This window comes from Chrysemys picta, chromosome 15, assembly GCF_011386835.1.
Source record: "Chrysemys picta bellii isolate R12L10 chromosome 15, ASM1138683v2, whole genome shotgun sequence".
NCBI lineage: Eukaryota > Metazoa > Chordata > Testudines > Emydidae > Chrysemys > Chrysemys picta.
In genome coordinates, this window is record NC_088805.1 from 8,808,736 (window position 1) to 8,831,067 (window position 22,332).

The following is a 22,332-nucleotide window of genomic DNA, read 5'->3' on the forward strand; positions in this document are numbered from 1 at the left end:
TCAAGGTTGATACAACACTCAACTCAAGGTTTAAGAATCTGAAGTGCCTTCCAAAATCTGAGAGGGACTAGGTGTGGATCATGCTTTCAGAAGTCTTAAAAGAGCAACACTCCAATGCAGAAACTACAGAACCCAAACCACCAAAAAAGAAAATCAACCTTCTGCTGGTGGCATCTGACTCGGATGATGAAAATGAACATGCATCGGTCTGCTCTGCTTCGGATCGTTATTGAGCAGAACCTGTCATCAGCATGGATGCATGTTTTCTGGAATGGTGGTTGAAGCATGAAGGGACATATGAATCTCTAGCGCATCTGGCACATAAAATATCTTGCGATGCCGACTACAACAGTGCCATGTGAACGCCTGTTCTCACTTTCAGGTGACATTGTAAATAAGAAGCAGTCAGCAGTATCTCCCTTAAATGTAAACAAACTTCTTTGTCTTAGCAATTGGCTGAAGTAGGGCTGAGTGGACTTGCAGATTCTAAAGTTTTACATTGTTTTATTTTTGAATGCAGTTATTTTTGTACATAATTCTACATTTGTAAGTTCAATTTTCATGATAAAGAGATTGCACTACAGTACTTGTGTGAGGTGAGTTGAAATATACTATTTCTTTTGTTTTGTACAGTGCAAATATTTGTAATCAAAAATAAATATCAAGTGAGCACTGTACACTTTGTATTCTGTGTTGTAACTGAAATCGATATATTTGAAAATGTAGAAAACATCCAAAAATATTTAAATAAATGGTATTCTATTATTGTTTAATAGTGCAGTTAATTTTTTTTGATTGCTTGACAGCCCTAGTTAGGTGTCTTTTGCGATATCTATCCCAATGGTATCTGGCCTTAGGTTTGTAGTACTGTGTACAAGGCCGAAGATCAGCTGTCCTATTGGATCCCTAGGCAATCTTGGTGCCTAACCCTTTGGGGTTCTCTTCACTGCCCCCACTATGGCTGATACCTAAAAGGAATTCACTTTGCAAAGGGCCATGCTTGGCTTTGGTAGGGGAAAGACAAATTGATGGATAGTCACCCCATAGTACAAGCTAGTGGAGCCCCAGTAGACTGAGCTCAGGGCTGTCGGGGAGGGGGGCGGGATGTCAGGAACTCCTGAGTTCTCTACTGACTTCTGCTCTCATTCTGCGATCAGACCTACTTGGGCAGATCTCTGCTATAACATGGAGATCCGTGGCTATGCGTAGGCACAGGAATCTTCTTGCACGGATCAGACTGAGGCCTTGGGCAAGTCACTTAACCTCTCTCTGTCTCACTCCATTTGTAAGATGGGGGTAATATTGTGTATGTAGCTTGCAGGGGTGTTGGGAGAATGGGTTAACATTTACCCAGCATCTGGGGGGAGAAAAGGTAAATTGTTGTTAAAATGCTAAGTATTGTCACTGTAATTGCAGCTTCCATTTTATTTGCAGGGGAGGGGGCAGAGGGGGGTATCTTTTATAATATATTCTGAACCCTAAAACACAACCTTGGATTCAAAAATTTTTATAATCAAAGGGCTGCCATGAATTACAAAGAAGATGTTTGTAATCAGAACAGTGCTTGTGGTTTACAGTGTCACCAAAGATCCTGAATGGAATTACTTTCTTGGAGCTCGTGAGTCCATCAGCCCATCTGTGTACTCTCTGTATAATGTGGTTTCAGCCATGTTCGTATGCAATTTGTGGTTTTCCCAACTCTCTCCCTCTCTCTCTAATTATGAAAATATACAGTAAAGGAATGTCAGATGGAATGGCTGTTCGAAATGCTGAGATCCTCTTCTTGCTATTGACTCTTATCCAGCCCTTCATCCTTCTGAGGTATAGGACAAAGACACACACAGTAGACTGTAATCTTCAGGATCAGGCTTTACAAACCAAGGTCCTCTCTGGGTTTTGTAGACCTCAAAATCCTGTGGTACTCTTTAATAGTACAGGCATCTGCTTGTGTGTTCTAGCCAAAATATCTCTTCTCTCCTCATTGGTTTGTCACTTAGCTCCACCTCTGAGCTGGCTACGTTTCAGTGTTGGGATGTATATGTATGCGGGGGGAGGGGCGGGGATATGTTTATCTTATAATCTTGTGAAACGCTTTGGGAGGAAAGGTTCATGTAAAATATTTATTTTGATCCTGCGCCTGCATCTTGCAGGCAAAGGAGTCCACCTGTGCATTGTACCTAGCCTCCCTGACTTCCCTATATGTGCATCTGTCGGCTCACATGTTGTAAGTTGCAGGACCAGGATTTTTTAATGTAATGGATAAAGTCTGTATTTGATACAATTTGCATGGCCTTTTGCTTCTTTGCCAAAGAAATGTTTATTCTGTTTCCATGTGGGGCCTTAGGAATAAAGAATGAGGGATGAGGAATATGGCAACATGAGCAGAAAATTTTTGAAGTTAAATCTTTTTTTTCTTTTTTCTTCCTTCTTCTATAGCTTCCCACAAAGTATAGGCTACACGTCAAACACGTTAGGATATTTGAGGGAGAGTTGGGAAATATCACCAGAACAACTACGGTATATCCTTACAGAGTAAAGGTATGTGTTTACCAGGGTGGATTGAATTAAATCAAAGTGATTAAAGTCACTGATTTTAATTGTGATTTAAGTCAGCAAGCAGGAAACCTTGATTTAAATCACAGATTTTAATCATGTTTTGCATTTGTACTTTCTAGTTATTTTCCTAAAGAGAGGTTCATTCTCCTTGGTTGGTTTCCATTAAAACATGTTGATTTGCATCTTAAATATAGCTTTTACACTAAATGTGGTGCTTCTTATTGCTAATCTGGAGGATACACAATGTCTATACACATTTATTTAAGCAATTGTTTAGTTTAACTTACATTTATTCAGGTTCTTAATTTTTACATTTTTGATTAGGTTAGAAAATGGTAAACAATGCATGTGTTATTTACTAGATAATCATTCATTTTTACTTGTGATTTGTGTCAGCTCTATTTGGATGAAAATTCAGTTAAAATGCACATAAACAGCATTTTAATTTTTTTTATTAACTAAAAACTATCTTTACATTTGCTGGATACATAAGAAAAAAAGTTTATTAAGAAGCTTATCAAAACATGTTTTGCATTTAAAACAAACTGTTTTATTAAACAAAGGAAGTATTGTCTATAATTAGCTAACTGAACTGATTTGTTTCTGGTCACCATGTCCTTCAAGATTTTAGAACTAGTAGATCTCTCTCTCTCATACCTAGTTTTTATTCTGAGATTGGAAGAGGAAAACAAGCTTTCCTGCTTTTTCAACTTCCCAATTGGTTTCTTAACTCTGAATGAACGAGTCATTCAGTTGAACCAGTTTATACAACTGAAATGAAGAAAACATTCTCTCTGCACCTGCAGAAGAGGCTACTGCTCCCAAAAGCTTGATTAGCATTTAAATAAACTCTGGTTCCAGGTGCTTAGCCAGTGACTTCCACCAGTTTAATGGCATGACTTTCCTTAAAACTTAACAGCAAACATGTTCTGTTATTTTTTATTTAATTTAAATGTTTCTGATACATTAAGCCCAAAAATTTTAATTTAGGTTCTCAGTTTCAAATGTACAGGTTTATTTACAAAAAAAACCCAAAACCCCTGTATTTAATTTAAATTTAAAAATTTGATTATTTTTTTTAGATTTTTTTTTTTAAATCATCAATTTTATCCATCCTATATGTAACTAATATACAACTCTACCCCGATATAACGCGACCCGATATAACACGAATTCGGATATAAAGCGGTAAAGCAGTGCTCCGGGGTGGGCTGTGCATTCCGGCGGATCAAAGCAAGTTTGATATAACGCGGTAAGATATTTTGGCTCCCGAGGACAGCGTTATATTGGGGTAGAAGTGTACATATAATGAAACCTTGAAAAGTTAAGGTAAAATAATTAAATTAAGTGATGCTGAAAAAAAATCTCGGTGAAGGATTGCGTTGGATTGGAAATAAGGATTTAATGGTTCTGTTCCCAACTCCCTTATAAACTGTCAATTTGACCCTTGGCAGGTCACTTTAAAAAACAAACAAACAAACAAACAAAAAAAACCTCTCAGTGCCTCAGTTTCCCCTGCAATAAAATGGGGTAATAATGCTAGCCTTCCTCATTCATGTCCGTGTGGCACTTTGATACGAAAGTGATGACACATTTGTTTCTGCTTTCAGAATGATATTTTAAAAAAATAGTTTCATGGACTCAAAATTGCTGCTGGAAAGAGAATAAAAAATAAATAAAATCTCATCCCAATTCTGTGAAAGGCTGCTATAGCCAAGGGTTTCGGGTTATTATAATCTTTGTGCTTATTCTTCTCCTACTCCAGACCCTAGTTTATTAAATAACTTGAGTGCCCAAAAGATCTGATCTTTCATACATGCACATATTTAAGAGAAGCCTGGAGAGTTTGCTAGTGCGAATTATGTGATTTACCAGGGATGCACTATGTAGCAAAAAATAAAACTGTGTTGTCCTGATGTGACTGCATTTTTCATAAAATATTACTTTTTCCCCCCCTCTCCTGTGTGCTTCACATTGCCCTGCAAACTCCTTCAGAAGAGGAGGAGGAAAAGATCTTATTCCTAGACAACAAAGAGCCAATTCGTATGTCACATCTAGGGTCACTGTCGGTTGTCCTGGAGTCCCTTCTCAGATCATCTCATCGTAGGATTCTAAAGTCCATGTGACTTTCAACTTTGTTCCTGATGCTATAGAATGCGATCTGGCTCCTTCCTGCCCCGACTGGAGAGCTGTTTCTGTGCGCTACCAAATGTCAGTGGAAAACCTTTCAAGAGTTGTTTTTTTTTTGCTAGTGTGCTAAAAAAACTGATACACTCCTGAACCACTGTTCAGAGAAGCAGGTGATTTTTGCCAACCATGCCACTGGGTGAATGGGTGTCACAGCTCTCCGACCCTACTAGTCCCCCTGGGGATTGCTGATCTGCAACGTTAATGTTGAGTGTGCTGTGTTTCAAGGTGTTAAGGAAAATGCAGAGACGGCACAGCAGCAACACTGATAGCCTTCCTCCGGAAAGGTAAGTTTCTTTCCTCCCACGTTTCTTCCACATTCCTTTCCAATAGGCAATATTCTGATTAATTTGTTTGGTGTATTTCATATCCTTTTTTGGAAGGTAAAAGCTACAGCAGAGGTCGGCAACCTTTGGCACGCGGCTCGCCAGAGTAAGCACCCTGGCGGGCCGGGCCGGTTTATTTACCTGCTGTGTCCGCAGGTTCGGCCGATCGCAGCTCCCACTGGCCGCGGTTCACCGTCTCAGGCCAATGGGGGCTGCGGGAAGCAGCGTGGGCCGAGGGATGTGCTGGCTGCCGCTTCCCGCCACCCCCATTGGCCTGGAGCGGCAAACCGCGGCCAGTGAGAGCCGCAATTGGCTGAACCTGCGGATGCGGCAGGTAAACAAACTGGCCCGGCCTGCCAGGTTGCCAACCCCTGAGCTACAAGGTTAAAGAAGGAATATTTTCTATTATCTGTAACATGGCAAAGCTTGCTGCACACATTAGGAGGTAGCTGAAGTGAAACCATTTGTTGTGACCCGGTGCAGAATATCAGATCTAATGACCCAGTGGGCCAATCCACTGTGGCAAATCCTACACTACGGTTCCTACAGTTTGTTTATTAAAGAGACACAGTGAACATAGTTTAGGCCCAACATTTAGTTTTGTACATATACAGTTAAACATTTTTCAAATTCAGCCTAGTTTAAACTCCTGATAACCAAACTTCAGATAAGTCAGAGTTCTGTCCCTCAAGATTGTACTGACTGAGGCTCTACTTTTGTGGAACTTCTAAACTTCATAGGAGAACTTCAGGCTGTTGTCCTGTGGGGATCCTAAGTGCTGAAGATTTGGAAGTTAACTCGGTAGGAGTGGAGGTCCTCTACGGCTATGTTCTTGAGATGTTCTTGTGGAACTCCTCAAGAACTTAACTGCAGCTCACTGGAGCTTAGGTGCTTCAGTAGACTGAAACTTCTGGTTAGCACAACCCCAAATTTTATGAAGATTTTAGACGGTCCCTGAGACCTTCTGTAAACCAGGATTTATCCCTTTGTACATGGATAGATAAAGGTATACCTACTCTACTTTTAATCTTTTTTTATAACTTCAGTGAACACAGGTTTGTTGTGGTGGTGGTTTTCAATGTTAAATTTTTCTTGGGCTAGTGCATGAGAATGGGGAAATGAAATTAATCAGAAACAAAAGTGAAACTAACCAGTCTCGTTTTTCTGTGGAGTTGAGGGAAATGTCTGTCAAGTGAAATGTGAAGCAAAAGATTCTGACCACTTGTGATCATTAATTATTCCATAACACTTTTCACAAGAGCAGGTTAAGTCTGGTCTTCTGGTCAAATTCTGACAGGAGTGTAACTCTTCATGTTAGTGCAAAAGAGACAGGCCATGTATTTCTGTTAAATTATTTGTATGTTCTTAGCCAACCTCTAGTTTTGTCTCCTCACATTTCCCATGATGTTACCTGGCATGTAGTCTGGTGTGTGGGCTGAGCTCTGGAACAGAGGTTTTGGGAGCTGAGTGGTTCATAGGATGTTGCATGGACCTTCTGACATGAGCTGAGGTATGTCCCCAGTCAGTAAAAAATGTGTAAAGCACTTTGGGATTGATTAGGATGAAAGGGGCTGTACAAATTCAGGAATTGTATCTTTATCAAATGCAAAAAGTAAGTAAAGTAAACTGGACTCTAAAAACTCTTTCATTTTTAATACAATAAAGTATTATCACTAACATGGGCAAGGGTTATTTAAAAAAATATATATGGTGAAATACTGGCCCCATTGAAGTCAATGGCAAAGCTCCTATTGACTTCAGCAGAGCCAAGATTTCACCCATAGTGTTTACCTTCACAGTATCCCTTTTTAACTATGTGGCTAGTTAACCTCTTCCCTGCTGGAGGAATAGTCATGTATCCTAACAGCGTTGTTCCAAACAACATCAGTGTATTTGATTGGCATATGGAGCTGCCCCAGGTATATTATATTGTCTATGTTTATGGTTTTGGAGATAAATACAGAATTTGCTACTGGTGTAGCTTCTGTGTCCAACCCTGATTCGTGGCATTAAGTGTGTCATCCAGTATGTATCTGGTTAATTCTGAACCATAGAAAATGGTACAGTATCTGGTTGCTTTGATTCCTTGCGGGTGCCTGCACAGAGACTCTGGGAGTGGGGTGTGACTATGAAAAGCCTTGTTTAGAGCTTGCTTAGTGGGGAAGTGCCCAAGAGGGAGTTGGAGCTGGTTCCAGAGCAAGATGAAATGCAAAGCTGTGTGCCGAGTAAGAGGTCTAGGGAGGGTTATGGGCTCGGGGGGGAGACGGGCTACGGGAAGGTGCGGGCACTGTGTATGTACCTGTGTAATCTCAGCTCGTGATCACTGTTTCTAAAGTTGGAGGCTTCCAGGGATTAGGATCCGGAGAGACTGTAGCGCTGCACTGAGTGTCTATTTGTGGGTTCGACCTATTGCTGATCTTTGTATTTATTCTTTTCTGTCTCTGTGTTAACAAGTGTTTACTTTGCACTGGGCATTTTCTTGCTAGCAACTTGCTTTGGGAATTATCCCCTCTGTTCCCACTGCCACATGGGGTCAGACCTTCCATACATTCACTATAGAGCCATGCCACTGAGTACAGACCAACAGAGCATATTTTCCCTGGGCATGTGGCATTAGGAGGAAATAATGAGATTCCTGAATCTCTTCTTGGAAACTCTCTGTAGGCCGGTGGGCTGTCTCCCCAGCACAGGAAGGAACGAATGCTGTGCCCAAGTCTGTTTCAGACCCTTGCCTCAGGGCATAATTTGTCAGTGAAACACAAAATTCATGTGTAACACCAAAACAAATGCAGGTGGGCATTCTCTTCCCTTAAATCCCCTGTTGGGTCATGTGACAGGGAAGTAGCTCTTTCTGGCTGTTTTACCCCATGTTGTTATCATTTGGCTTTCCCTCCAGACAGTGCCAGGATGGCAGTTGGCCACCATTTAAATAAAGTGGGAAGAGCCTGGCAACTGGAGCTGTTAGGTCATTTATTTGGGATGACACAGTTAATTCACTCCTGAGTAGTGTGGCCATCCCAGATGCATACCGATTAAAAAAAATGTACACTACTGCACACGGTGTTTTGCATACACTGCGTGTTTACTGTCAAAACCATTTTAGAGATGATGTAGAGTTTTAAATTGGCCTGTAACTGGGCTGTTTTTGGGAACCCTCCAACTCTGATTTAAAAAGCCAGCGAGGAGCTCAGGAACTTTATGGCCCATTGGGGGGTGGGGAAAAGCAACACTATTTGACCTGCCCAATTGAACTGCCTAACGACTCCAGCCATGCCAAGGTGAATCAAATCCAGCCTTGGTGTTTTGGAGAATTGAGAGGATGCTTTTCTCAGTGCACAGCCGGTTGTTTGATGGTTCCCACTCTGGGGTCTCTCTCCCCATTGCAGAAGCCGGAGTCAGACGGTCAGTTCTGAGACCAGCGTGGATGAAGGTGGAGTTTTCGAAGGTTTGAAGGCCGAAACTTCCTCACCCCAGCAGCTTTTCTCAGGGCTGGCAGGCATCCCATCTGGTACCATCCCAACTACCCCGTTCCAGTCAGGTTTGGTCCTGGGTTCCTCAGCAGGAGGCGGGGATGTGTTCATTCAGATGCCAGCCCCAAGGGAAGAAGGGGCCAGCCGAACAGAAGGAGCTCCGTTCCACCACCGTCAGCAGCCCCATCACTATCACCATGGCCACCATCGGGGATCCTCTTTGCTGCACATGGCTAGTGGAGACCGCCACGGACACGCAGAAGACAATCCTGAGGACCAGCCTGGGACTCCTGCGCCTGCCCTCTCGGAGCTGAAGGCTGTGATCTGCTGGCTCCAGAAGGGGCTTCCCTTCATCCTGATACTCCTGGCTAAAGTTTGTTTCCAGCATAAGCTTGGTAAGCAGCCAACTCGCCATCTTCATTTGGTTCCCAGGTTGAGAGAGGGTGGTTCAGCAGCTGGGTCCTGCCGCAGTGTCCACTGTGCTTATCTCTGTAAGAATTCTTAGAGGTAGCAAATTCAGTGGGCAAAGGGGACCAAGGCAGACAGGGGTGAAGCTACCTGTCTTTGGGCATCCTGCCTTTTCTTCCCCTTTAATTTCATTACTAGACATTACAGTTGAGTGATGCCCATGTTTGATGTCCTGTCCTGTCATGTGGCAGACTCTTGTTCTGTTCCTTGCCTTGGTCTCTCTCCCTGCCCCTCTCCACCAGGGGCTGAGAACGCTGGGAAGATCCCCACTCAGCTCTCCAGGGCAGAGGTGGGATGGAAATACTTATAGCAGCCTCTGCTGGTCAGCTCTTGTGTGGCACTGAAAGTCTCGGAAGGGATTCGTATCGTGCTTGGCTGAAAGGATGGTAGCTGGAAGATGGGATGACCAGTTACACTTTACAACTGAGATTTTTCAAAGCTGCCTAAAGGATTCAGGCACCCAATTTCCTTTAATTTGAATGGGACTTGGGCATCCAAATCCCTTAGGGGCCTTGAAAAATCTCAGACTACAATCCTCCTTTTAAACGTTCATTTGTAGATGGAGTATGTAACTGTCTGGTGAATATTTGTCTTTATGGACACGGATATCGCTAGCTGGAGGAAGCCATAATGTGCAAGTGCCGCCCCCTCGCCCTCCTCCCTCCCCCCCCAATCCTTGCCTGCGGCACCCCTCAGCCCTGGGTCACAACACAGCTTTGCCAGCGCACCTCAGTCTTGATCTGCAGAGCCAGCTGCTATTCCAGTTTTCCCTCCTTTCCTAGCTCTGTTCGTGCAACTCAGCCATGCCCTGCCCTACCTTTGCTATTGTGTTCCTGGGTCTCTCATGAACAGAGGCTGCTGTTTCTTCAGTATTGTATCAAACTGTGTGGCAGCTTGTGCTTCTGGGCAAATACGCCCTGGACATGGCCATGATGCATTCACATTAATTTGGTTTGTGATCTGAACCCCGCCCTCGAGAGCTTAGCGGTCAGTGTGTTAGCATCCCCTACTTTATCCAGCAATTACAGGTGTTGGGTTGGTTTGTTTTAAACCTAAAATGTTGACTATAAAATAATTTAACAATGTGAATACTCCCTCCCCGGTGCAACAGCCGTTTGACGAGTGTCTTTCCTTGCAGGGATTGCTGTGTGCATTGGTATGGCCAGCACATTTGCATATGCTAATTCAACTCTCCGAGAACAGGTCTCTTTGAAGGTGAGTACAGTATCTTGCTCTGTGGTGTTCTGAGACATTGCTCTTAATATGCAAAATAATGCTGATACCAGATCTTGTCTTGCACTTTGTGCATGAAACAATGAATGTGCACAGATTTCTTTGCATATATGAATACTCTGATCTTTCCCTGCCCCACACAGCCTCCCTGTCTTGCAGGAAGCCTGGTATAGTGGTTAGAGAATGAAAAATCAGAACTGGTTTCTATTCCTGGCCCTGCCACTGACTTGCAGTGCGACTTCAAGCAGCAGCTCTGTGCCCCAGTTTCCCTATATGTAACAATGGAAGTGATAATGCCCCTTTCGCCAGGGTGCAGTGAGGCTTAATTCATTAACGCTTACAGAGAGCTTGGAGATTTTCAGATGAAAGATGCTATAGAAGTATTACTTCTTAATATACTTGATGTTCTGGCTACATCTTAAATAAACCAATTGGCTTCTTCAGGTATCATGGTTTATAGTCTTATTGGAATATCTCAACAGCATTGCAGTGCTGGGTTGGGGCTGCATTATCACATAGATGATATGTGAGTGGCATAAATATATAATTATGCACACATGGTAATGAAATAAATGTGACAAAATGCAGACTGATGGGATAAATTGCACAACTAGGTATTAATTATCGGTCTTGCACATTTGACTGCCTAACCTTACCCTCAGACTTGCATCTGAAGAAGTGAGGTTCTTACCCACGAAAGCTTATGCTCCCAGTACTTCTGTTAGTCTCAAAGGTGCCACAGGACCCTCTGTTGCTTTTTACAGATTCAGACTAACACGGCTACCCCTCTGATACTTAACCTTACCCTGCCCATTAATCCAGTTGCTTGAAGACTCAATCTAGCATTCCTCTGAACAGCTTCAAAGAGCCACATTTTTACTAAATAAACCTGCCCAAAAAATTCTTTCTCATTTTCCCTCCCAAATGTGGAATTTCCTTCTCAAAATTACGCTGGTCCAAGGCTCAGAAGAGGTAACCTTCAGACCTTCACACGTGCTGAGTTTAGGATCTAGTATCGTGTCATTCGTTCCCATCTTCACAGATGTAGAATTTAAGCTACTGTTGGTTCTTTCATTTGTTCAGTTGTTTCTTGATTATAAATCACATGCTCTGAAACCTCCCTGCATCCAAACACTGTCCATTTATGCTCTATGCAGTATGTTCTAGATATGATGATGGTCTAAAAGAGTCTAGGTGATTTTTTGTTTTTGTTTTTTAAAGCTACATGTTTAGATGTGATAGGTCCAGTTATCAAATGTGTCCCCTGATAAGGCCATCCAGATCCTGCCTATGGAAGCTCAAACCTATGGTACAGCATATCTACTCCTACTTATCAAGTTGAGTGTAAGCATGCAGGATTTGGATGTCCTGTTGAGGCATCCACCTTTGAAACCTGGGGTATGTGGGTCTGACTCTCCCTTTCTGCCAGTGTAATTCTCTTGATTTCAGTGGAGTAACTCTGCTTGACAAAGTAAATGAGAGCAGATTCTGGTCCTGTTTATCTACGTCTGTACCTTGCTGCCTATTTTTATGTCTCACTCCCATGTAAATAACTAATTACTGAATGCTTAGAAGTGTGTGTCTGTCCCCTGGGTTGGTCTCACATTTTTCAGCAGTTAAAGGCTTGGTGCACAATATGCATGTTCCCTTTAGACTTTTGAATCTGTCTTGTCTGCCTCTTGTTTGTGCTCAGGAGAAGAGGTCGGTGCTGATTGTCTTCTGGATCCTGGCTTTCCTCCTGGGGAATACCTTATACTTGCTTTACACTTTCAGCTCCCAGCAGCTATACAACAGGTGGGCATGTGGTAAATCCTACCTGGTGGAAACAGGTAGTAATTGCCAGGGTGGAAAAGAGGTTGCCCACCTTCTCTCACACTTTTGTGAAATGCAAGTGTAGTTCCATGGAATCTGCCATCTCTGCTACGGTAAATGGAGGAAAAACATGCGGGTTACTTTTTGCCCATGGAAGCTGGGATTTTCTATCATGGTGTAATTGAGATATAGAGAGCCAGGATGCTGGAACCAGATGAGAATACTGACCTTTGTTTTCCCTTCCCACAATGGCTTCTTTCCATTGCTGTGTATCAGGCTTTCATTCTGTTACTAAAGATAGACTTGAGGAGTAATGTTTAGATTTGGATTCAGAGCCAAATGTTCCCAGCATTTGGGGGTGTTTGGATCTGGTGCAAATAGGGGCCAGTCTCCAAATTTAGTTATGGAGATCAACTTTTCTGAAGCTGAGGGGTGTAACCATCCAGAGTTTTGGTTGGGGTCAATCTCTTATTAGAATGATAAAGGAAGAATTAAATGCCATGAAGCTATTGGAGTTAGGCTAAGCGAGTGTAACCAGGATAGATGGGGTGAAATGATGCAAAGGCAAATTTAGGCCAAATGTTAGGAAAATTGGTCTGAAAGGGAGATCTGTTCCCCTGTGGAATAATTTCCCAAGGGAAGTTGTGGGAGTCCCACTGATTGAGACTTGGAACTGTATATATTCAAGAAATCATTGGAAAATGAATAGTATTGAACAGTCTTGCATCAGATGAGCAATAATAGCTTAGATGACATCACAGATAGAGCCTTTCCATTTTTAATTGTGATGAGGCAGCAGTAATAGAACCATCTCTTCCCTGGAAAAAATGCATATTGAATGGTAGAACGATTGTATGCTCAGAACCGTGGCACCCATCTGAATTTGCATTATTAAACCAAATTTATCATTAGCAGTTATTAGAAATACCTGTGTCTTTAACTGTTGCTTGGAGAAAAATGAGTTTCATTTGACCCCAACACTCTGAATTATTTTATTTTAAAAAATGTGACTCTCATCTGGGATTCTGCCTGGGTGTTTGGAGTGAAGGGGCAGCTGTAGTATGAATCAGACTGGAAGCAGATGAGTGACGGGACGTGTGAGGGAAAGTTGCAGTTCAGAGGCTCTGGAGGGAAGGATTGGGTCGGAGTGGAACAAGTTGGGAGAATGTGCTGGAAAGGCTGCTGTAGTGGGCAGCCGGGAAACAGAAGGCAGGAAGGAGACTGCTGGGAGGCTCTGAGGAGCAGGGAGATGAGATAGGGGTGCGGGGGAGCTGATGAGGGTGATGATGGGGATGTGGGGGAGCTGGAAGGTGAGATGGGGGTGTTGGGGAGCTGATGAGGCCAGGCAGATTTGGAAAGGAACAGCAGAGTTGGGCTGGGAGAGGGGCAGGTTAGTTCAAAGGGTTCCAGCAAAACAGGAACATTGTGCCCCTTTGTTTGGGGAGCGGTGAGTTGATGCGAAAGGGTTAAATATATTGCAAAGGCTGACAGAGAGTTCCACACCAAGGCCTGATCCGCCAAGCAGCTCCATGCAGAATCCCCCTGACTTCAGCAGTGCTCCGTGTGGATGGAGAGGTCTGTCTGTGCAGAGACCCTGGCAGCACTCTGGCCCAGAGTCCTGCACAGGCTGGGGAGGATAGAAATCGCCATTTGCTTTTTGTTCCTTTCAGTTATTTTTCATTTCCTGATTTTGCTGCTGTTTTTTGTGTATTTATTTTCCTAGCTCACAATACTATTTAAGTCTCTGATTTTGTTTCTGTTTTTAGGGTTTAATTTTACCTGTTGCGCTGTGCCAGAGTTGTGAGTATTTTAATTTCATGCTCAGGCTTTTTGTTTCGGGTTTTTCTTTTTGTTATGTTTTTGCTTTTCACATGAGAGAGCTTGGTGGACAGTAATAGTGACAAGAAGCCCCTTGTGGCTGCTGAGGAAGGACCTGATTTAACTGGTACCCCATGCAGTGGTTTCCTGAAGTACTGGTACTCTAGGCTCCTCCTACCTAAGGAGCAAATATTCAACTCAGTGTCCAGCCCGAGTTGCTGGACTGGGGGTGGTGGGAGGAGGAAAAAGAGAGGCATCTTTCTGCTGCTCTCTGAAGGCTGTTCTAGCCCATGGCGGAAGTAGACTTGCACATTCTCTAATGCAGGTGCAGGAGTTAATCGGAGCATGGTGCCGCAGCGGATACTCTGACCCTACCGCACCCATGCCTTGCTCCTTCCTGTTCAGTGTGAGCTGCTGGGCTGAATGCCTCATGTGGGGCATATACGCCTTGCAAGCCCCCCGGAATGCAGCCTTCTGTCTCTCTGCAGCAGAACCACCCTGGTTTTCAGGTGCAGGGTCTGCGTGCTGAGCCCTGCTGGGTCACTGCTCTCCACCTCCCACTAATTTGTGTTTGCTGGAATCCATGACCGAGCTTGGCTTCCCCTTCCTATGGGTTTGGAATACGTGCACTTCAATAGGCGATGCTGATTCACAGAGCCCAGCTCTTAGTTGGCCTCAAAAGTTTGTGAGCCAGTGTCTCGGTGCAATTACCCCACGCTGAATGGCCCTGAGCATTCTGCTGTGCCTAGTGGCGTGCTGCCCTTGTCGCGTGCCTGCCCTGCGTTCCCAGCTAGCTTAGTGCTGTGGAGAATGCTGCCCCGGCAGTAGTTCTGCCTTTGCCAGGATGTGCTTTTGTGGGGTTTCAAGACTGGTCTACACGCACGGGGCTGTTGAATTGGCCTGTGCTGTTCCTACTGAGGAGTGGCAACTACCCCAGCGCGGCTCTGAACTGCAGTGGCGTGCATGTTTCAGATCATTCCCCAGTGGTAAAGATGGAGAGATGTAGGTGGCTTTTCCTTCAGGAATAGGGTTGAGTGGGAAAACTTGGGGACCAGAGCTGCTGATATTGGGAACACCTCCCTGGAGGGAAGTTTCTTTTATCGGCCTGGAGTGCAGGGGTTAACTTCCACCGTAGGCTTTGTGGATGACTGTGTTCCCTTTACTGAAAATGGGCAAGTCTGAAGCCATTGACCTCAGTGGGGCTGGATAAGAGCAGGCATGGGTCAAAGTCCGGAAGGGACTAACCTGCTGACCTTGCTCCTGTTACACTTGATCTAAAGAACCTGTGCTCACGTTTGGTGGAGTCCCTGGGCCCATTCTTTGTACTGGAGCTTTGATGAAGGGCAGATGATGGGCCATTCGTTAATGTTTGGGTCTTGCTGTCCTGCTTTTCAGCCTGATATTTCTGAAACCGAACCTGGAGAGTCTGGATTTCTTTGACCTGATGTGGACTGTGGGGATCACAGACTTCGTACTGAAGTATCTCACCATCTCTTTGAAATGCCTGGTCGTTGCCCTGCCTAAAATCATTCTGGCTGTCAAGTCAAAGGTAAAGGACTCCGCTTTCTTCCTGGTCCTTGTCTGATGGGAGCCACCCAATAAAACCATGCCTCTGAGGTTAGATACAGATTCTCCTTGGTTCTTGCTTGGGTGTGCAAAGGAAAGGGAGCCTCCATTTCCCAAACCCTTTGCATGATTTGTGTAAGGACCAGACAGACTTTCACTCCCATGTTCAAGGTAGGGTGGGGGCTGCTGGCTCCCTCCCTCCCAGAACTGCATATTGCCCCAAAAAGGGAAGGAGAGAGGTGGGGCTATAGCCAACAACAATGGGTGAGAGTGAAACACTTTGCTACAGGCTGTGGGCAGTTTGCACTATCTAGCCTTTTGTGAACAAACCGCCCGCCTCCCCTCCTTCCGCTGGAAAAACAGTGGATTAAAGTGATAAAAATTGTATGTTTTGTGGAAGACAAGCATCCTTATCTGTGTAACTGATAACACCTTAGATTGTTTAAATGGAATTTTAGAAATCTGATTTACCATGTATGTAGTAGAACTGGTCAAAAATTTTCAAATATCAAAATGTTGATGAAAATGTGATGTTAGGGAAGAAAAAAATCACAGAAAGTTTTGGTAAAATTTTTGCACCAATTTTCCTGGGTTATTTTTTTGACTGACTGTAGAGCTGGTAGCAACTTTTCTGATATGTATACTTATTAATTGATACAATCTCTCTTCCTTCCCTCACCAATCTTTTTTTTTTTTAACCTGAATTCTAGCATCACTCACTGTGTACAATGAAACGAAACAAGCCAGGGTCACTTCATGTTTAGAATCCATTTCATTTTGTGGACTTGGTTTCCTGATGTGCTATTGCATCTGAATTCTTATGGCAGGTGAATGTTTGTTTAAAAAAAGTGGTTTCTAATTTTGGGCACTGAACCTGAGGCGCCCCCAAGGGGCTGATCTTCAGAGATGCTGGCATTTTTCCTTCCGAGTCAGTACTTATCCAATCCCCCAGCGTGTTCAGGGTCCATTATGCTGCTGTGATTCTTGGATGAGATGTGAAACTTTGGTTCTGAGCTCTTGTGTTCACTGCAGACCTGTAACGCTCTTTTTATTTTATTGTTTTACAAGAATAGATGTGTTAACCCAGGTGTTCTGGGAACGTTCCAGCTTAAATAATAATTACTTTATATCACCCTAAAGGTGTGTCTGCATACAGGTTGAAGCAGTACACCACCTCCTTCCTGTGTGGATGCGGTTATATGGGTGTGAAGGTGCCTTGTATGGTATAGCTTATCCTTGTACAAGACGGGGAAAAATCTATATCGGCACCTTTGCACCCAAAGTAGGAGCGGTACCTAGTTAACTATTTCAGGAGAAAATTGCATCCCTAACTGAAACTGTTCCATCGATACTGAAACTGTGTGTAGACCAGGTCTCAGAGTATGATGTTTTTCACTTCCTGTCCTAAACAGTTGTGTAAAGTGCCTGTTCACGATTAGAGCTGTCATGTTCTCCTTGCCCCCACCCCCGACCCATCACCAGTGGTGGATGTGGTAAGTAGAGCTTGTGGATCGGTTAAATTTTGGTTGCCTTTGGAATGAAAGACACGATAGAAATGCAAGATATTACTGTCCTCATCCCTCACTGAAAGTCTCAGGCAAAGCAGTTAAAGGGAATTTTTAAAGCGGGAATAGTTATGCTTACAAATAACATGGGTGGCAGGGGAGTTAAGCTGTTTGTTCCTGCGCACCAGGGGTACTTGAGATGGTTATTAATTGATCTCTGGCGATTGTCCAGTTCTTTTTTTTTTCTCTATTATTGTTATTATTTTATTTTGGGAGATTAATGTGCTGGGTCAGGGCATAATCCAGCTTGCAAAAAAAGTGATGCGACTAGTCATCCCAAGATAAATTGCTGCACTGGAAAAGGTTCACAGCCTTTGCTTGCTTGTCTGAGAGCTATCCCAAGTACTCATTAATCCTTGTCGGGGGAGAAGAAAGAGACTGGGTCTTTATTTGCAGCTACAGTGGGAGGCTGGTAAGATCACATCTGTCAAGGGCCCATAATGGCTTACAGCACAGATGCTTCATTTTTAATACCTTTTTCTGCACAGTGATATTTCTCCAATTTTTTTTGAGTCCCTTTTTGTCTTGAGATGTTGTTGATGGTTTCTCTGTCCCTTGACATCTGAGGCTCTGTTGCTATCACTTAATCATGGGTTTACACATACACATACACACACACACCCATAGTTCTCTCTACATCCATCAAGCCATTTGGGGCTGTGATCTGTTCTGATCTTAAAAACTAAGCAGGATCAGATTAATGGGAGACCTCTAAGAAAAACCCAGCTCACTACAGGAAGTGCTGTTAGTGATGGAGTCGAGCGCTTTTTGCTGAGCTGATGCCCCAGCGTAGTTTTAGGGGGCAATGAGATGCTGGAAGCCCCATTGGCAGAGGAGAACCTAAGCTCTCGTCCACTTAAGAGTATTGAAGATCCTATGGCACCTTAGGTGCATCATCCTTAGAGGATGTCTATGCTGCAGCTGGAAGCATGCCTCCCAGCCTGGGTAGATAGCTCAAGCAAAGCTAGTATGTCTAGCACACTGAAAATGGATGTTGCAGCCCGGGCTACCTGCCTGAATACAAGCCCGTCCAATCCCCAAGGTCCAAACTTGAGTGGCTAGCCTGTGCCACAATGTTCATGCTGCTATTTTTAGCATACTAGCTTAAGTGAACCTAGAAAGTGTCCGTCTCCCTACGCTGGGAGGCATGCTCCCGTTTGTAATGTAGACATACTCTTTGTGTTTTGGCCAAAATCCATTCGAGGTATTTATAGTCTGACCGCTCCTCTTGCAATGTCAGTCGGATATGGTATTCTTCACTTTCTGCCCAAAATTATTAGTATGGCGCTGTTGTTTTCAGTTTAAATAGCTGCTGCTTTCCATTTCATGGATGGCTGCAGCCTAATGGTGAGAGGTGTGAGTCTTATCTATATGTGGCTAATGTAGCAAAATGCTTTGGGATCCTTCAAGGTGAAAGCTACCAGAGGAATGTCCAGTTAAAATCACAGAGGAGAGATGGATGCTTATTTCAGCTGCCATGAGATAATGCTGGTGCTACTGGATTCTTCTTCCTGATCAAAGCAGTGGTTTCCAGCTGCCAGGACCAGGACCAGGAGTGGAGAACCTCATGCCGCCAGTGAAAGAGAAGATGTAGTTCAACACCATGGAGAAGGCAGTGGAGAGAAGGGGGATTTTCTCCTGCGTTTGCTGGCAGTGCCTCTCTGGTGTTCAGCGATGGTTGTAGTGAAACTTGCTAACTGGGATCTAATTCACAGGCTTTTATCTTTCTCAGTTTGACTTCAGACCAGTCACTTTCAGATTCGTCCCATCTTTCTGAGTCTAAAACTACTCTGGCTCTTCTGGCCTCTCCTCAAGATTTTCCCACCCTTCATCAAAGTTCCCAGGCTTTTCTGAACATTATGTGGCTTTCCCCAATGCTCTCTTTCTCCTCTTTTACTTGGGCATGTAGAAAATCCTTGGGTTTGCAGGGAGACTGGGAAGAGACGTTTGATGAGAGGTTTGATAAGAGGTATGGAGTAGTAGTCTGATCCAGGCCAGGGACCCGGGAATTCTTGAGTTCTCATCTCATCCCTGACACTTTGTGTCCTTTGATAAGTCACTTACAAGTTTTCAAAAGGGGCTTCTGTCCTGAGTGGCCAACTTGAGATAGCTTGGCCCTGACTTTCAGAGGTGCTGAATACCTACCATTGGGACTACTCACAAGGGCACGGACTTAGGTGCATGCATGAATCTTTTCAGGACCAGGGCCCAAACACAATGAGTCATATTAAATGCCCTGGAAATTTGGGAGTATTTGGGTCCAGATCTTTAAAAGGAGTGACAAGTATTTATTAATACTATTATTTCATTAAAGTGCTTTAAAACAATTGAGCCATTGGATTTTTTCCCCTTGTGTTTATTTTTTTCCCCCTTGAAATGGAGCTTCTGGTTTCCATGATTCTCCTGGGTGATACAAAACAGGACCAGGAAAGCCCTTTTGCCGCACTGCCATTTCGAGATGCCATGAAGAAAATTTGCCCCCATCCATTGTTTAAAAGGCTCCAGCAATCAAGATTCCTAGGATGGACGTTTGCCCCTAGTAGAAGCCTGGTTCCTTTCTCTCTTACCTCACGCGTTTTTGCATCGTTTTCTCTCTTTTTTTGTTGTTTTTTCCCCTTTATTCCATTCCATGGCAGAGCAGCAAAGATTGTTTAATAGCCACATGGGGCGTGGAGGGGGGGGGTCTCACATGCACCTGGGATTTCCTAATCTGCAGTCTTCAGTAAGTGAGTCTTTTCTATTTATTTACTTCTAATTCCACACCCACCAAGCTGTCGTTCCTTAGCCGTGAAAATGAAAAGCTGCCATTTATAGATGTACCACAAGGGAGGCCTTCGCAGGCCACATGCCTCCTGCAGTTTAATTTACTTTCATTCATTTTATATTGAACCAAATGATATTTGTTGGGGTGTTTTTTTAACGGAGAGCTTTCAGCACGTGGGGTGGCAGCCAAGCCCCCCTCCTGTGGAAATTAGGAACCCAGCTGCTATTTAAATTTCTGCTCTGCTCCTTTGGGCTTTTTTAGGGGGCAAAAAAGAGGCCTTTTTAACACTGTGGGTAATTTACATTCTGTCATTATAGGCCTGCTCCTGCTCCCATTAAAACTCCCCACTGGCGCCAAAGGTGCAGGATTGGACCCTGTGCCTGAACTTGCCACCCTTCCACTGCTCCATTCAGTTCAGTCTCCCTTTACTCTCTTCCCCGCTCCTCATGGCATGGCAATAGCTTGTCTCATGATCTGTGGCTTCAGCGCTGGCCTGGACGCAGCGTGGGAGACACGGTGGGTTCTTTTGTGTAACTCACATTCCATGACTAAGTTTTTCCCAATCCTCTCCAGCAGCGTGACTGAAAAACAATGGTTTGTTTCCGATAGCGGTGCTAGCCAAGCGTGTCGTTCCTCTCCCATCCTTGATGACACCTGAATCTGCAAAGGAAGAGATGACTCAGACATTCACGTGATGCAGCTCGTTGCTGGCAACAAACTATGCCTTGATCACCACAAAGCCAAGGATTTAGGGTGCTTAGTGGTATCTGAGTGCCTCACATAACGCCCCTGTGAGGTAGGGCAGTGCTATTATCCCCATTGTACAGATGGGAACCAGGCACAGAGTGGTCCAGGGTGTTTGTGGCAAAGCAGGAATTGGACTCAGATCTCTCAGATCCTACACTAATGCTCCACTCATTGGATCTGTCCTTTCTCTCCTTCACTGGGAACCATATGCAGATTCTACAGCAACTTTCCCTAATTCAGGAGCTGTGGCTGGAAGAGATGGGACTCTGCCTTAGAGGGGCATTTTATCCTTTTCTTTCTTGCAGGAAAGAGTGGCTAAAACACAGGACTGGGCATCACGGAACTGGAGCTCTGTCACCAGACTCCCTGCGCGATCTTTGGAAAGTCACGAAAGCCGCCATTTTCAGAGGTGGCCACTGATTTGGGGGTACCTTAGTTTTTTGACGTGCCAACGTGAGAGATCTGGGGCCTGATCTTCAGAAATGCTGAGCCCCTACAACTCCCAATGACTAGGCAGAGGTCCAGTGGGAGTTGCTCACGTTTACTGAAATTGAAAAAAGAAAACCCCTTTTGATTTATTCATAGTTAGCCTGCGGTGAGTTTTCACCTGCCTTTACATAGTGGCAACAGTCCTTTTCTTTTCTTTTCATCCTACCCAACCTGTTTCCTTCCTGGTGCTGGCAAAGAGGCTCTAAGGGAGAGGGTTTTTGGTCAATCTCCCTGCTGTCCTGTGGTCTGAAAGTCAGCTGGTTTCTCTTAGAGATTTCTTCAGCATCCTCTTCTTTTAGGATATGTCCTAACAGTGCTGGCAACTGGGCGAGGGTGACTTAGAACTTCTCCAGGGTGACAGTCACAGTTTACAGTTGTCTCATTGTGACGCAAGCATACACACCATTAAAAGAACATGAAGGTTGCAAAGTCAAGCTCTCAGAAGTTAGGAAATACCAGAGTTAAGGTTGCCCATACAACCTCATTTTGGCCCGTTTGCACATATGCGTTATGAAAGTCTTTAATTACATGAGCACATGCTATTTTCTCCACAGGACCCCTCACATTCAATGCACTGGCTCAGCCTGCTCTGGGAATGAATCAGGGTTGTGTAGTGAAGGATGCTGTTCTCTGTAGGTCCTCTGCTTCATTTCTTGCAGAAGTTGGAAGTGAATGAGGCGAGGATGGCTTCATGGTTAAGGCAGCTGAATGCTACCCTGGAGAACTGGATTCTTTCTCTCCCTCTGCCACAGAGTGCCTGTGCGATGCTCGGCAAGTCACTTGAACAGACTTTTCCCAGGTAGTCAGTCAGTGCGTGGTCCTCGTTTTCAGGGTGCCTGGTTTGAGACTCCATGGGCTGATTTGCTGAAATGCTGAGCTGCAACTCAAGTCAATGGGAGCTGCGGTTTGAACAGATAAAGTGCTAATGGGAAGCACTCAGAAACATTGGGTCCTAGGCCTCTCAAACTGGGCACCCAAAATTAGTGGACACTTCTGATCTTAGTCTCTCTGAGCCTCAGTTCTGCATCTGTGAAATGGGAATAGCACCCTCTTACCTCTCTCCTGGGTGTTGTGAAAATAAATTAATGTTTGTGACACATTCAAATACTGTGGGGATGAGAGCCCTAGAAAAGCCTGTGTGAAAATTAATAATTCTGGCTTCAGAGCAGGGTTTAAACGCTGTGCAGTAAATGAGGCCTGAGGTCACGCATGGAATGACATGAAGACAAAATATTGAATAGCTGTTCGTTAAATGAGCACCATCCATCCTGTGCACTGAATGAAGCAGAGGACTTGTGAGGAAAAAAGTCTGTGATCATATAATTAAAGAC

The 22,332-nt window shown here is 44.2% G+C and overlaps 1 protein-coding gene across 7 annotated transcripts in view; it reads left to right on the forward strand.

Moving 5' to 3' along the window:
- The window catches only part of RNFT2 (ring finger protein, transmembrane 2), a 39,195-nt gene that overhangs the window by 1,822 nt on the left and 15,041 nt on the right, over positions 1–22,332 (forward strand). The window contains exons 2-7 of one of the 7 annotated variants that reach the window (XM_024108098.3): positions 2,437–2,538; positions 4,972–5,030; positions 8,456–8,934; positions 10,146–10,222; positions 11,934–12,034; positions 15,266–15,419. In XM_024108098.3, coding sequence (XP_023963866.2) covers positions 2,437–2,538; positions 4,972–5,030; positions 8,456–8,934; positions 10,146–10,222; positions 11,934–12,034; positions 15,266–15,419 — 972 coding nt within the window. Of the gene's footprint in view, positions 1–2,436; positions 2,539–4,551; positions 5,031–8,455; positions 8,935–10,145; positions 10,223–11,933; positions 12,035–15,265; positions 15,420–22,332 lie in introns of all 7 variants that reach the window. The other 6 variants (XM_065568298.1, XM_065568296.1, XM_024108096.3 and 3 more) reach the window with 6 other exon arrangements.